Here is a 16,428-nt window from a genome sequence, read left to right as displayed (position 1 = left end):
GCTGACTCACTCAGCTCAGCTCTAATGTTGAAAAATCCCACACCTTCAGCAAAGGTGATTTTTTTGTCTTTTCTAGTATATAGTGATGGCAGCATATGCAGCAAGAAAGTATCCAAATTCCTGTGTATGTAGATTACTGCCTTAAAGAATGAGAAACAGTGCCTCAGTATGTCCTGTTTTACATAAAAATAGAGGTCCATCTGAAGTGTGAAAAGCCTGTTTTTATAGTTCTTCAGATAGTAGCTTGTGTCCATAGGTTTCAGGGACTTCCCACAGTACTGAATTTCAAAAGGTAATTAAGTGTCATGCAAGAATGAATTATCATACCCTTGCACCTTTCTCTCCATTGGCACCTGGAAATCCTGGGAAACCAGTTGAGCCCTATGTAAGAAACCAATGCAAATATCAGAGGATATCAATAGCAAAACAGTAGTATAGCCAACATTTAATTTACACATAAAGCACAACTCCAAAGTCATCTACATTGTACATGTCAAACTTGCAAGTGTGACAGCACTCATGAAAGCTGTAAATAAACTTACCACAATGCCTCAAGTCCAGAATGCATAAAAAAAAAAAAAAATCAATGTACAGAATGGACATTATTTGTCATCATATTAGACAGCAAAATATTCATTAAATCTGCACCATTTTTTAAAGTAGAAAATAAATTATTAGTAACAGCCCACTAGAAATAACAGTATCATAATGAAGACAAACACGCAGGCCTTGTTGCCTCACAGTGTAGTAATTCTTTTAGAAAATAACTTAATTCAAAATAATTGTAAAGCTTTGTCACATCCTCTAGTCTCTTTACTGAGCTGTAAATTCATTACTTCAGGAACTTTATCTACTGTAAACTGACCACTCGACACTTTCATTTAACTGATACATGCATATTCATACATAGCAGAATTTATGAGATTATCTGACTTGAAACTGCTCCCAGCTTTATTCCTCCTTCTTCCTTTTCTCTCTTTTCCTTCTGCTAAGTGTCCAGTTTAATCTAAAGACTACTATTTTCTTCTTTATTTCTGGTATACAAGTCTAGTGGGACAGTAAATGTGAGGGTCAAAGAGTATATTGTATCATGATAAAAATGGGTATTTTAGCATGTTAGATATGGTAAACTATACTTTTAACTGGTTGGAGATGAAAATCAAAACAGAGTTTGGTTTGGTCAGTCACTAAAACTTACTGGCCAGACTCCCTGCTGTGATAATCCATGTGTGTCTGTGCAGATTGTTATGAGTATTTTAGTGGGAAATAAAATGCATATAACAAAGACTTAAAATATAATTTCTTGCTCTTGCTGTTTAAAATGTAAATAAATATTTTTAATTTTTTTTCTCTTCTTCTTACTTATGTTTTCCCTCTAATGAATCTTATTTCACACAATTACTCCAATTATTCATAAAAGACATAGGGCAGTAAAACTTTGCTAACACAGATTCTAATGAAACCCTGACTGATACTGACTGGTGACAGAAAAGTATGATTCTTCTTCACTCTTTTTCCTTTTATTTTCCTTTTCTTTCTTGCTTTTTAATTCTTTGCCAATCATAACTTTATATATGAATAAAACTTAAAATTCCAGTCTGAGAAGCCCAAGCATGTTCTTTAAAATTAAAAGGCCAGAAAAAAAACAGACTCTAATGATGGAACATTAATAGTCATGACTTTGTTCTAAATATCTCTATTGTACTTTTGTAATTGTGCTAACCAAGAGAGACTGGATTAGAGGAAAAAACCATAGTGAAAATTAACAGATAATGAACCAGGAAAAGCAAGTAAGTATCAACAAAAAGAATGGTGTGAACCTTCTTGACAATACTGCAACACGATTTCTTATTTGCTTTACACAGTTAGCACATTTTTCTGTTGCTTTTTTTCTCACTACCTTATGCTAATTTGAATTGGACTATGAATAAGTTTCAAAATAAGTCTCTAGTGAGTTGATGTATTGTAGCTGCCATTACTCTTTCTTGTTAATTTAAGCAACAAATTAGAAGAGCAAACAGTGAAAGCAGCTTGAGAACTATTTTCAGCTTTAATGTCATAAAAATTTAATGCAAAGAAATTCTTGATCAAGTCTTTGCTGAAAAAAGAATCAATCAACTTCTATTTGAAAAGTTACATCATTTTTGTTCTTAGAACTGAATAATGTAAAAACTCTTTTATCTTTGCTTTTTCAAAAGACAGTTCTAAAGGAGAACAAAGAGACTGAAATCTCAGACACTTGAGCTAAGAAACAGAAGCAAAAATCCTCATGTCTTTCAAGGTGAATAGTTTTCATGAATACTTTCCATAGATAGTTTTGATATTTTTTAGCAACACAGAGTGTTCAATGAATAAACATTCTTTGGATAGTTCATTCACTTGACTGAAAAGGGCCAAACCATAGGGCAGAATCAGGAAAAACACTTTGCTCAGCCAGCCAGGAAGTTGTATTTCTTCCAAAAAGTAATAAATTCAAATTTGAAAATAAAAATAGATTCTAAGCAGAGCAAAGCTGAGGATTTTACTGTAGGTTGATTGTTCAGTTGTGTAGAAGGGGTAAGGAATTCTTTTACTTGTGATATTTCTCTAGAGGAGTCTGGAGATGCAATGTCTCCCTAATGTCCTCCTCTACACTGAGAAATGCATGTAGAATTATGCTTTGATGCCATTTTTTGTTTCTTGCTAATCTCAGAAAAGAGAGTTTGCAATTAATTTAGCATGCCCATTTCCTTAAGCTGTGTTAGGACAACCTTTATTGAAGTGTGTTCCATCAAAATATTTTACAAAAAGAAGCCTCCACTTAACCCAGAAACCTGTATGGTTTGCTATTGCAAACACGGCTGAGGGATAGATGTAAGTACGTGAATCAAACAGGGGTTGGTTCTTGTCTTGTTTGTCTTAAAAGAAGCTAAAGTAAAACATGATGAAAATTGCAAATTATGTTTCAAAGAAATATGGCTTATTCTATGGAAGAAGCAGCAATGACACAAATGGAATCCTTGTACCACACTGAGAATTCCCACCACGATCAGCACCCACTTAGTGGTTAATACAGTGCTTATTCTCTTTCAAGCAGATCAGCAATTCCTTCATTTTCCATTTGTTTAGTACAGGCCACTGATGCTCACACAAAAACACAAGTAATGAGAAGATGCCAGTGTTTTGAAGGCTGCATACTTACGAAAAGATAGAGCTCCATAAAGAGCCTGACTTAGGGAACCCCACATTGTCAAAGATTTCACTTCAGAATATGATTGTCAAGAAATGACCATTTTTCATATTTCCTTTCCTTGATGCCCAGAACCTGCTGCCCCAAACACACAAATGAAATAACTCCCATTGTGACTAATATCAAAGTGCAAGATATACAGTTCATTTACAACTCACCTTTGGACCTTGTCTTCCTGGATATCCTGGCAATCCAGGCACACCAAGCTTACCCTGCAATAAGAAGGCAGTGTTTAATTTTACTTTATCCTTCTTAGTGGTTCAGGAAACTCCTCTACAAAATAGTTTTTCCACAACATAGAGCGATGATACTCTATGGAATATAACATTCAATTACATCAATTTCTCATTTTTACAATTAATCACCTGTGGGCTTAGTTCTCCAAATTAAAATAAAAGTCCCACTGCAATGAATGAGTTCAGAGAAACCAATACATCAGTGTTTTCCCTTTTTTTTTTTTCCATTGAAGTACTCTGCAATGCTGTGGGGCTGAGGTCATTACAGAAACAATATTCTCTAAGAAATCAGGGTGTTAATACATTTCAGCGAGAAGAAATTATTTTTAATTTATACTGTGTGAAGTCTGACTTTTCATAAATAGGCATTTGAAGAATCAATTTTTTTCCTTGAATAATTCTAAACTGAGACTATGACAAATCATACCCCACTGACTATTTGCTGACAATAGGTTTGCCGACAAATATTGCCAACTTGCTATGTTCAGAAAGGACTGATCAACACTGACATCAACCATTCCTAGAAATGAAATACAATACCCTACTCCATCGAGTTGGTCTCTTTAAAGCTCTAGAGGATGAGTGATGTTTGCCACTTTCAAAGGCAAGGGAAAGTAGTTTCAGACTTTGAAAGATGGGAACTCTGGGGAAGAATTTGCCTGTGTTCCAGACTATCACTTTTTGGAGCAGATCTCAAGAGCACATGAAGTATCATATGGTACCCTGCAGTAACCTTGGGCAATGAAAAATAGAAAGGAGATACCTGTATGGGAAAGGAAATTAGCCCAAAAATATCTGATGGTACAAAATGCAGCACATTATAAAGATGTGTATTACCATATTTGTGTAAGTGCATGTGCCTGTGAGAAATCATCAAAGAACAAGAAACTAATGATAACACTGCTAGTTATGTGCCACACTGAAACGAGCTGCATGCATTGCAATGATTTAAGTATTTTATAGCATCAAACTCTTGCCAAATTCAGTGAAACTTTTGTCCCTGATTTTATGATTAAGCAAGCCCAGCTGTCTAGGTTTTGAGTGTAGATAAATGTTTCTTTTACTACAAGCTCATTTCTGATATGTTCATCATTTTTGGCACCCTACTTGAGATTTCCTTAACTGAGCAAATTCAGCCTTAGACCTACTTAAGAAATAGAGTTTTCTTATCACAAAATCACTTGAACAGAGAGAAAAAGTCTACTGCAGCAATTTAATTACTTTCCTTATATGAGTAGTACCTTTGCATTAAACACATCATAGGAACGGCAAGGAAACAGGACATTTATAACCAGTCTTGCAGACCTTACTGATCACAAAGATTATTTTAGTTTTCACATTAAAATAAAAATCACATGGCCAACACCACAGAACTCCTCTCTGACCCACTCCATTTTGGCCACATATCCATAGAATATCCACAGAAGATGTCTGACTTCCAATGGGCAAGAAAAAGTACAAATATTTGTGAAATTTTTTTTCAAATATCTTCTGACATTTAGGGCTTCAGATTCTGGACTTGTGAGAGTGTAAGAATCCCAAATACGGCATAGTGAAGGGGAAATGCTTGAAAATATGAACCTATAATCACACTGAGTAATTTGAATAAGATGAATTAAAAATAACTCAAATTTGTATTTAAAAACTACTAACAATATACAAAAAAGTTAGGTTTCTTTTGATTTGGTTTACTTTGGACTTTTCTTTAATTAGGTTATATTGATTTGAGAAAAAGGACTGCTTGTAGATGTCAATTATTCTGCTAAATATTCTTACATATCTGTCAGTCAGCAATGCTGAAAACAATCATTGCCATGAAACCTACAGTTCTTTCTGGACAAATATATTGTGGGTGAATATAATATGACTTATTATACTGGATTGTTTTGTTAATCTAGTGAAAACTGAGCACTCTGGCTTTCTGGTGTGAACACGACTTTCATTCATGTAAGAGAATAATTCTGAGTTTCTCTTTTCCTATGTTCTTTGATTCATAACCTAATGAATCAATTCAATGACTTAGCTAGTGAGGTATCTTGCAAAATTGTAGAGAACATTAATTCATAAATAATTCCCAATAGTTAAGTAAATCTTTTTTGTAATAAGTGAACTGAGTTTTTGAATATATATTTTTCTAAGAGTTTATGAATGACATTATGCTCAAATTATAACCCTAATACCTTTCTGAAATTCTACTAATGGCTTAATTGCAAAAAGTAGCAGCTTTTGATGAAAAGAGTTTGTTCCCAAGTTTGTTGAACACATCTTTTTCTTTCTGGAAAACCTCTTAGCTGTGAACCTCATCACCTTTTTAGTAGTACCACATGCTTATTAAGATTTCATTGGATACTTTCAAAGAATGTATATAGATAAAAAGAATCATTAATTATGATGTCAGATGAGATGTTGATGAAAAATACTAACTGTTCCTATGTCTGTCCTATTCTTTTCAAGACAAAACTAGCACTAAAGCCACAAAAGATTTAAAGGGAAATATTTTAATTAACATATTCGTATTTTAGTGAAATATAGTACATACATTTCTGAATCATCATTTTTTGTTTTCTCATCCCAGTTACTCAAATTACCAGTGCTGAATTCACCTTTCCTTTCTGATACCTGCACATGCATTCCTCATCCTCCTTTCCATCCCCTATATCAAACTTGAGTGGATTTTGTTGACATCAGGATTCTACAGAGATTTGTACTCGTGCTTGTTCTCTCTTGTATTTCATTCCACCATCCTTTCTTTCACTCCTCCCTTTTAACAGCCCCTTTTCCTTCTGCCAATCCTATTTTGGATGTTTATTCAGGATTTGATTTCTGTTTAAAACAAACTTCATGTCACAATTTGTCATAATATGACTGAACATTAAATCACCCTCCAGCAGCACCTTTATCCCCTCTGTGCACAACTATTTTCTTTGCGCCACGTTTTTATAGCTGGCATGTACTGTATGTAATTTGGGGTAAGAATGTAGTTGCCTGACATATGGATGAAGTACTGTAATGCCTTTTTGTATCCTTACAAAACAATGATTCCCAATACTTGTTCAAATCTGAACTCCAGGGGTCTGCTGTAGTAGTGTTTTATTGTTGTGTAGCTAAAGATTTTGCAGATATGGAGGCTTGTTTATTTAGTGATGAAGATTATGGTTTCATCTATGTTATGAGACATTTATGTTGATTTTTGGCTACTGACCTTTTCCCCAGCTGGACCGGCAGCACCAGGGTCCCCAGATGGACCTGCTCGACCTTTTGGACCTTCTGGACCATCTTCTCCTCGTGGACCTGGCTGACCAATTTCTCCCTAAAATACATTGGCATATAAATATGGAATAATTGCCTTTGTGCATATATTAGAAAGATTACCTACAATTACTTGGAAATAAGATTCCAGAAAATCTAAATAGAGATTCGAATCATAGAATCATAGAGCAGTGAGCAGTTTGGGTTGGAAGGAACCTTTAATGGTCACCTAGTCTGACCCTCCTGCAATGGACAGGAATTCCCTAAATTCTTGTGAAGGCACCCTGGCAGTCCACAGAAGGAAAACTGTCTCTATCAAAGTACATATGTGGATATCATCTTAACAGTTACTTATGTATACAGACAACACAAAGGCCAGGAGCCTCTTATGAGAAGTTTTTAGAACCTCCACAACACTTCCTATGAGAGGAAGTAATTGCCCATTGGGCTAAATAAACAACATTTTGGCAGAGATTTGCAAGATGCTAGGTTGGAATGGAAACAACTTTATCCTGGATAGATTAATTGTCCTCCGGCAAATACTGGAGATCTTGGAATATGGAAAAGGAGATTCCCTAGGAAGAAGCTTAGTGAAAAGGATATTCAAGACTGACATTCTCTTCTTTTTTATAACTGTGCCATTGCTGAATTACAAGAACAAATCTCTGGCTCAAATTTTTGCATGCATTGGAAATTTAAGCTACTACGCTTCATTTTATTTTTGGTTCAAATATATTTGTTCACTTCAGTGATCCTTTCAAAATAACGGCACTTAAACTTTTTAAGAACATATGGGCTATGAATAAGTGCTTACCCGGTCACCTTTAAGGCCCATGTCACCTTTAAATCCTGGAAAACCATCTTCACCCTAAAAAAGACAGAAATGCACGTAATGACTTTTAGTAATAGAGAGGAATTTTTTTCTGCAAACAGTATAAGAAAATATATTCACAACAGATTAAAATAACTTGCATAGCTAAAGCAAGAACTTCAAAAACCAGAAAATCTAATATGGTTATTGGCTTTTTTATAGAGAATGTATTGGTGCAGTATACAAAATTACTTTTTAATTTAAAAGTTCTTAATAATAGCTGTTTAAAAATCTATTTTAAGATGGAAACCATGTAATTCTTCTGTTTTAATATGAATTATTTTGCTAAGGCCTTTCTTAACTCCTAAGCCTTTTTTTATTATCACTCTTTGTAGTACAGCCATCCATTCATTTCAATAAAAATATCAGTGGCAAATTGTTCAGTGTCATTCTGTTTGATAGCAGAATTTCCCTTTTAAGCAGTTTTTCTTTTAAACTAGTGTCTTAAGAGAATCATGAATGGAATCAAAAAGTTGACTTGTTATGACATCTTAATAAAATGGAAAAAAAAGACAGACATAATACTGCTCATAACATAAAGAAGTATCATCTCTGTACTGTAGTTTGATGACCAGCAATAGTCAGCCCTGTCTCCTCTCATTGGCTGAAGTAATTGAAAGAAAGTAGAAAAAACAATCAATACTAAGACTGAATCCACATACAGTGGCAAAACAGGTGCACATTATTGTTATTCCTACTAAGAATTGTTTATTTACTGTCTGGTAAATTCTACCAAGCATATTAATAGGTCTCCATGCTGAAGTACAAGCAGGCAATAGTCAGACCTAAGTTTCAATTACACCTGTATGAGTTAGTTCAGATACAAACAGAAATCTTCAAGTGTGTTCAGTGCAGTTGTTCATGTCTTGCTCCAGCATAACTGATCAGCTTTTGGTTCCCTCCCTTTTGACTTTGTTTGGAAGTAGTCATACTGCATACAACAAATAACTGTGGAAAGGGTGCTAGATCTGCTAGTGGTAAACAGCTCAAAATAGGTTAGGTTACATCAAAATTAAAAAAAATAAAATCCAACAAGGAAATATAGTTTCTCAACAGAATATGTTTTTTTTAAAAAAAAAAAGAGGTAACACTGTGATTCATTGAAGAAAATATACCCCAAACCCACTCTAAAAGTATGTTTCCCATGCCCTCTAGATGGTGAAACTAAGCTTTATATGGTCATCTTACACTGCATAAATTAAAATCTGAAGGTGGTCTTTCTTAAAATTTAGAAAGCGGTGAAAAATGTACAGTGAAAAAATACATTGCAAAATGGGTAAAGTAAAAGTTGCTCAGTTATGGCCATGGACAGTAATAATTATATGAGAACCCTTTGTAACATATCAGCAAGGACTGACCATGTGCCAACTACTGACCAAATGGCTGCCAAATGAACTGAAACTCTTCTTCAGCTTTCACAGTTAGGTTCCAGCTATTGAAATCTACAAGAGACTGATTTTATTCCATGTAGGAGGAAAGAGCTGAATGCTCTACCTCCTCTTCTGCTGCTAACAAAAAATAAAATAGCTAAAGAGTTCTGGTCATATTTACTGGTTACTACAGAGATAGGCCTTTTCTGACATTCCTGGGACCATTCCAGATCTACAGAGGCTTTCCTGAATGATAATTTTATTTATTTCAGTCTCTTGCAGTGCTTTCCCCCAAATAACAGTATCTGGATGATTTCAGTAAAAAAAGGCTTGTGTAACAGACTCTTAAAGCACTATGAGGATAAACTATGAAATACCATTGTGTGACCTTCTGAGGTACTCATTAGAGTTCACTGTCTTACTGCAACTGTGAGATCATTTTTAGGAACACAGAAGTTGTGTGGATATGATGCACACAGATAGATATACATACATATATTAAGCATATTTATATGCGAGTCCTGTATTTTGTCCAAGCTGGATATTAATGACTCAATAAGGCACAAGAAAAACTGTGGTTTTGAACTGTCCAGTCTCCACAGGTATTAAACACGCTCATTTTCAGCTTGGATTTAATGAGCAACACTTAAATAACCATGCAGAGTAGACAAAATGGTTTAGGAAGGCTTGAAAAAGTACAGCAGTTTTTGGCATCGGAACCAAGTGCTGAAATCAAGGCTTTTGGCAAGACTGTCTTCTGCTTTAGAAAAAACATAATTAAAAAAAGACAAAATAGAATAAGTATATATTACAGTCACTGGAGCTACAAGACTGAATTTGCCTGTGTGGTCAGGAGGTATGACTGATGGTGTTTGTTATCTCTCTTGTTTTGAGGGGTGAGGGAAGTGTGAATTTAAACAAATGCTGCAGTTTGAGCCACTGCAGACCCTTAGTAGTCAGCACAGACTGCAGAGGCTAGTGTGTGCTCTAAGAACTCTACACACAGAATTAATGGTATCAGGGGACCATGAGAGCTTTCTTCACATCCATAAATATCTAATTGGGGCTGTCTATCACTGGCAAAGCCAAAGATCTGGGACAAAGCTACCTCGAACCTTGAAAGCCATTGCACAATGTACATAAAAAATACAAATCTTGCAGCTCTATCAAAATAGATAAAATAACAGTATTGTCACCACAAATCTCTCCGATGCACAAGGTTCTCAATAGCCACTATAGCATCTACTAACAAGAGAGGGCATGTTTAATTCCCTGCTTAAGGGCACCTTAGAGAAAAGTTACTTAACCTGGTGCAAAGAGGATCCAAAACCATTCTAATAACTGAAGGTTTTATATTCACTTTGTACCAGAGTAAATAACCATGGAGGTCACTGATTTAGGAATTGGGCTTGGCATGTCCTTAGGGAAAGGCAAAAATAAACCCACTGCTGCAAGATAAAGTGCACTGCAGTGAAGGAGACAGAAAATGTTGCAGTGAAAAAAAGGGAAAAGAATTAACTGCAGTCAGATTTACCTTTTCACCTTTGGATCCTTTGAGTCCACGGACACCATCAGCTCCCTGAAGGAAGAATATAAAGAATTACCCACATGCATGTATTCAGAAGGGGTAGGGGGAGGAATTCAATAACTAAATCTTACCTTTACACCACGAGGACCTGGATAGCCAATTGGACCCTGAGGACCTGGAGGCCCCTAAAATATATTGGAGTAAAGAACCTTTGTTTGTACAGTACTCGGTTAGCAAGCAGTTATCTTCTGAGTCTAGTCCTTGTTCTTTCACTATAATGCAGCAGTTTTGTGTGAGACAGCAAAATAACACTGGGCTGCCTGCCACTAAGAAAAATTAAGGCATCACAAAACACCCTTCAATGTTACTAAGCTATTAATAGAATTATAAACTTGGATCTACTTGTATACTTGGGAAACATCTATCCACAATATAAATTATCTGAAACAATGGTAACTCTAAAAAGTAACAATCAGAAACCAGTGGAGTCTTATTGGAGAAAACTGATATGTCCATTACGATGATAACACAAGTCATAAGCAGAGATCAAAATAATAGGAATAATAAAAATCATGGTCTTATATAAAAGAAAAAAGATATTTCAAGCCTGAAAGCTGAAAGGCTCGTGATGCTATCAATACTGATTGGTGCCTGGATGCTATTACAGTCTGCTGAGCATTTTAAAGATGCTTAACTCCAATACTAAGCAATCCGATGGCACTACCTAAAGAAATTGAGTTCTGTAAAGAGTGGAAGCAAGGAAGCCTGGAAACATACATATCTGTGTCTGAGGCTGAGCTGCTCTGTTGGATCTCCAATGTCAGAGATGGACAAATAAAACCTTTCACTAATGGGGACATTGATAAGGTCTTTTTCCACTTTCCAATTGTGCTTTTCCTCAAAACCTTTAGACTGTTAAAGTCTCTGAGAAATTGAATTTCCTATCAAATTTGGCTGATATTGATTGGTAAAATCAAAAGATTAAGGAACAACTGACCGATGGTGTCACACCTGTACTTTCAAAACATAAATGCTCTGTGTAAATTTTATTTTCTTAGGAAATCAGGATACAATGTACAAGTCTACAACACATAACATTTTTGGCAAATATAATATGCTGATGTCAGAGGTATTGTACTTTATGAAACATCCTATTCGTTCATTCATCCTGTCATCCAGAACACAACATTTTAGTATTGCCTCTAAAAACATACTGCAACTGAAACTGATTTCAAGTGCTACTCTGGATAAATAACAACCAATACTAAGCAAGCAGAACACTATAAGGAGCCTCAAGGCCCTTCGGAGCTACATAAAAAAAAATTACTTTAACACTGAGTTGAAGGTGACCTAAAAAATGCAATGTTCCTTCATGCATTTTTAAATCCATAAAAACAGCAGGTTCTGAAGAATCCTTGTGAATTGAAAACCCAAAATATTTGCAAGTTATTTAAATGAAATGTACGCAACTTTTATTGATTGCCATTTTGTCAACTTCAGAATCAGTTTTACTTTAAAAGAGTAATCTCTCTATAATTTACAATCTCCATAATATTTCAAATACAATAAATATGTTTGTCTGCACACAGATGCTTTGAACGTGTCATGGGTTTTCTATTAGTTTCTTAAATATTTCTTGGAGCAACAAATGTGTCATAAAGCTGAAAAACTGCAAAAAGTTCTCTTGAAATCTTTGTAAATAAATGGAAAAGTTTTAAAACTCACCAATGCACCTTTATCTCCAGACTGACCCTCTTTGCCAGGATGACCCTGATTTAAGAGAAATGTATCCAATTTGAAAAACACTCATTTTTCAGTAGCAACATTTTATTATAAAAATACAATTATTTAAACTTTTGAATTTCAGGTGATTAATCACACTTGTTCTCTATTAGAACAGAAATTCTGAGGAAAGATTTTCCTGTCAATACCAATTTTAATTTACATAACAAAGGCCAAGCTGGACAATAGTTGCATTGCTATTAATAATCTCAATGATAGCCTATCATCCCTTCTGTTTAGTTAATGCTTCAGCAGTAAGAGGTTTTAATGCCTGAGACTCTCAGCTTTGATTTTCAAACAAGGGTAATTAATATTGCAGCATGAAGACATACCTAAAATTATTTTTAAAATTACAGAATTTATTACAGGAGGCATTAGAAGGCTGATCTAGTTTCAATGTTCTATGCCTTTGTTTTAAACTGTGACTTGCTTTTAAAACAAGATGTGTTTATGCCTTAGACTGTGTTTTATAGCATTGACATTAATACTGCAACACTCACAACATTACACAATCCACTGTTTTTCTTTCATACAAAATTTGCACTAAAATACTGCCAAATTTAAAGGCAATTTAATGAAACTAAAGATTAATAGATAATTGCTTATGAGAATGAGGAATCCTTTTTCTGTTTATGTTAATCAGTTTTATTAGAGTAGAATAGTAAATCTCTAGTTTTGCCAAGCATGTGGTCCCATATAACATGTAGCCAGTTATTAAAACCATTCATGTTTTAGTGTCATTAATATCCCAGACTTTTTTTAAAGTGTGTTAAATATGACATGACTTTGCTGTGGCTGTTAAACTCCTTGGAAAACAGTTTAAAATATGTTCTTTATTAAAAGAATGACTGAAATAAAAGGTATTTGATACTTGCTTACTAGTGATTATTAATTTTCCTTTAAAGAGTTTGTGTTACTAACATGAATATTTGTTATCTTTTTTTTAGAAAAAAATACCCCATAAGTATATCAGTTGTTTAATCCTAATCTGCCACAATATGCATTTTTGTACTTAAAATTCTAAATCTCCATCCGGTATCAGATGTCTTCATAACATTAAATTACTCTAAAAATGCTGCTATTAAAGAGTATATTTGTAACCCTTTAGATTTCCATTAATTGCAGTATAATATATCACTTTTTACCATGTCTTACATTCAAAATAGAAAGACATTTTCTCACAGAGAAGGGACATAAAATAGCTAGCAAGAATTTTCCTGATCTCCTGAAAAAATGCTCTTGAGCTTCCACCTGATCTTAACACATACCTCATGGGAGTAGTTACAAAGGTACTGCTCATTGCCCTCAACCACTGGTATAACTGTGGTTGTAAATAGGTCATGGCAATCAGAAAGGACTTAGTGTAACCTGCCTCTCCTGCCCTTCCTCTGAACAAACTCACTAGCGCACGACGGAGATAATTTCATGTAGGTGTACTAGGTCCAGCTGGGATGGAGTTAGCAGCCATCACAGCAGCCCATATCGTGCTGTGTTTTGGAGCTGTGACTAAAACTGTGTTGCTAACACACCCATGCTTTAGCTATTGCTGAGCAGTGCTTGCATAGTATGAAGGGTTTCTCTGTACCATTCTAACCATTCAGTGAGTAGGCTTGGGATTGGCAAGAAGCTGTGAGCAGACACAGCTGCAACATCTGTCCCAAACTGACCAAAGAAATATTCCATACCATATGATGTCATACTAGCAATAAAAGCTCAAGGAAAACAGAAGGAAGGAGGGCATTCATAACAATTAATGGTTATGGTCTTAGCCTTTGCAAGTAACTCTTATGCATGCTGTAAGCCCAACTTTCCAGCTAGTGGCATATTGGAAGTAGTGACTGAATTCCAGCAATCTGCCTGCAGATTGGAAGTAGTGAATGAATTCCTTATTTTGCTTTGCTTGTATATATAGCTTTGTTCCACTTATTAAGCTGTTATTACCTCAACTCACAAGTTTTCTTCCTTTTGATCTTCTGATTCTCTCCCCCATCCTGCTGTTGGAAGAGTGACTAGGTGGGTGCTTAGCTGGGATCAATCCATCAGAGTAGGGATATCTACTGGGTACAGACCTGTGCTAACACCTGATTATCTCTTACATCATTTTCTCCCTGCTTTTAAGGTTTAACTAGTTGCAGATTTTAAAATAATGATTTTGTCTGGAAATTAACATTGTTTCCAGCATACAGAAAATAATAAGGGAGAACATTCAAATGTTTAGACAATGATTCAAGATACAGACTTTCAGCTGGACTATCATTGCATATTTAGCATTCTCCATGAAAATGGTACTTTGGCAGGTAAAAGGAGATTGTGAGAGCCCTGGATATAGTTCAGTATTTGCAATATATTTGCCATGACCTTGTTAAACCTTGCTGAAAGTCACTTTTAAGAAATGCAGACTTAACCTAAAAGAAAAATTATAAAAGGAAAGTGCATGGGGAGGAGAGACAAGGTCTAAGAAGTAACACTGTCTAATGACTCTTGGTCCTATAAAAACATTATGTTTTTATGCACGAAAACTAGTGTATATGCATGTCAATACAAACAATGATTCTATATAGGTTTAATGCCTAAGCAATGCTACCCAGGTGGTTACACTCTGTTCGCGTGAGTGAATGCATCCTCAGAGCAGAGCTGAATCCCTTAGTGATCACGAAATGTGACTTAGGTCTCTCCCAGTGTAGACAACGAAAGAAACAGTCCAAACACATAATATGCACCTTAGGTCAGGAAGCTGAGAAAGATCTAGTCTCTTCTATGTTTCCTCAAAGAACAAGTGGAGCTTATTTTTACAGATTATTTGCTTTGCATAGGTAGGATTACAGCGGAACAGTATCTGGCCTTTTGTGTGTCAGTAGGTTATTTACACATCCCTGCAGATGCTGCAGATGCATATCACCATCTGGGGCCACATTTTAAAAGCCCACAGCCATTTTTAGCAGCTGCGTCAAAAATATAATTCTCTCAGTTTTAACAGCTCAAATGACACAGGGGTTTTAGATGGATTTCATAATGCTGTTGCCAGCTAGGACTACCACTGCTTTTCCTCTCCATTTTCTTTTTGCAACACAAGTATCCAGAAATATTTATCACTTGGTAAAATATTTAAACACGCAAGGGATTAAATATTTGGTTACTTACAGGAGGCCCATCAGAACCAGGAAGGCCAGGAAGGCCAGGCTTGCCTTGCGGTCCCTAAATGCAGTAACAGACACACATCTTAAGAACAATAGCAAACACGTCCAACATATTTGCCTCTAAAAGCTAAGGATATAAAGTGCAGTTATACCTAAATCCCTTGATATGGATATCAGGATAAACCTAAACTATAACAAAACTAAAGCCTGAATGACACAATCATACGATATATATAAGCACAAGGCCAGTTCTTACAATTTTTAACGAAAAAAAAATCACTTATATTTTTCAATGAGATACTTTCCTGGGAACAGGCTTCAGGAATTACCCTATGAACATGCACACACATAACACAAGGTGGGGAAGAATTCTCCAGTGTACAAAATTAACTATTATTTAGAATTTCAGGCACAAAAGGATTCACCAATGAAAGATATCAACAAATTCCAGAGGTGAAGAGTAGAGGTTACAGAACTCCAGTGCTCATAGCTGAAAGGCATGGTATGCCTTTGTGAAAGCCTACAAAATGCATATATTGTGGAACTAGTTTATTTTGCTAGAATAAAAGTTCTTAGGCACATCAACAGGTAAGAAGAATGTACATTGTTTCCTAAAATTTCCTTCAATTCCTCCAGAAGAATATAGTAAACAGTGAAGAGGAGAAAGATCGAACAATGAACAGCGTAGGAATTCAACAAAAAGGAGGGAAAAGCAAAATTAGCATAAAATTCCATAGTGACATTTTTTTAATTAACAGAAGACATATTTCAAGCCGCAAGAACATGTACAAACATCAGGAAAAAGACACCAAATGACGCTACAGTATGCCAAATACACTGTAGAGTTATATCAAAATATAATCCTTGAAAAAAGAGGAGAATCAAGACTTCAGTAGGTAAAAATTTGTTATAAAAAGGAGATTAATGAAAATAATTTTTGCAGTTTGCTGTGAAATTAATTAACATACAAGTGCACACTGTTTGATTCTGTAGATGGAATTCTGACCCTAATAACAGAAAATTAAT

General features: G+C 35.1%; 1 protein-coding gene across 1 annotated transcript in view; it reads right to left on the bottom strand.

Moving 5' to 3' along the window:
• The window catches only part of COL11A1 (collagen, type XI, alpha 1), a gene marked incomplete at its 5' end in the record, with an annotated part of 124,448 nt that overhangs the window by 55,377 nt on the left and 52,643 nt on the right, over positions 1-16,428 (bottom strand). Inside the window, 8 exons of the mRNA XM_009072143.1 lie at positions 328-381; positions 3,388-3,441; positions 6,668-6,775; positions 7,529-7,582; positions 10,490-10,534; positions 10,615-10,668; positions 12,209-12,253; positions 15,407-15,460. Of these exons, the coding sequence (XP_009070391.1) occupies positions 328-381; positions 3,388-3,441; positions 6,668-6,775; positions 7,529-7,582; positions 10,490-10,534; positions 10,615-10,668; positions 12,209-12,253; positions 15,407-15,460 (468 nt within the window). The remainder of the gene's footprint in view (positions 1-327; positions 382-3,387; positions 3,442-6,667; positions 6,776-7,528; positions 7,583-10,489; positions 10,535-10,614; positions 10,669-12,208; positions 12,254-15,406; positions 15,461-16,428) is intronic.

This window comes from Acanthisitta chloris, unplaced genomic scaffold (assembly GCF_000695815.1).
Source record: "Acanthisitta chloris isolate BGI_N310 unplaced genomic scaffold, ASM69581v1 scaffold7503, whole genome shotgun sequence".
Taxonomy (NCBI): domain Eukaryota; kingdom Metazoa; phylum Chordata; class Aves; order Passeriformes; family Acanthisittidae; genus Acanthisitta; species Acanthisitta chloris.
This window is presented reverse-complemented; position numbering and strand designations above follow the sequence as displayed.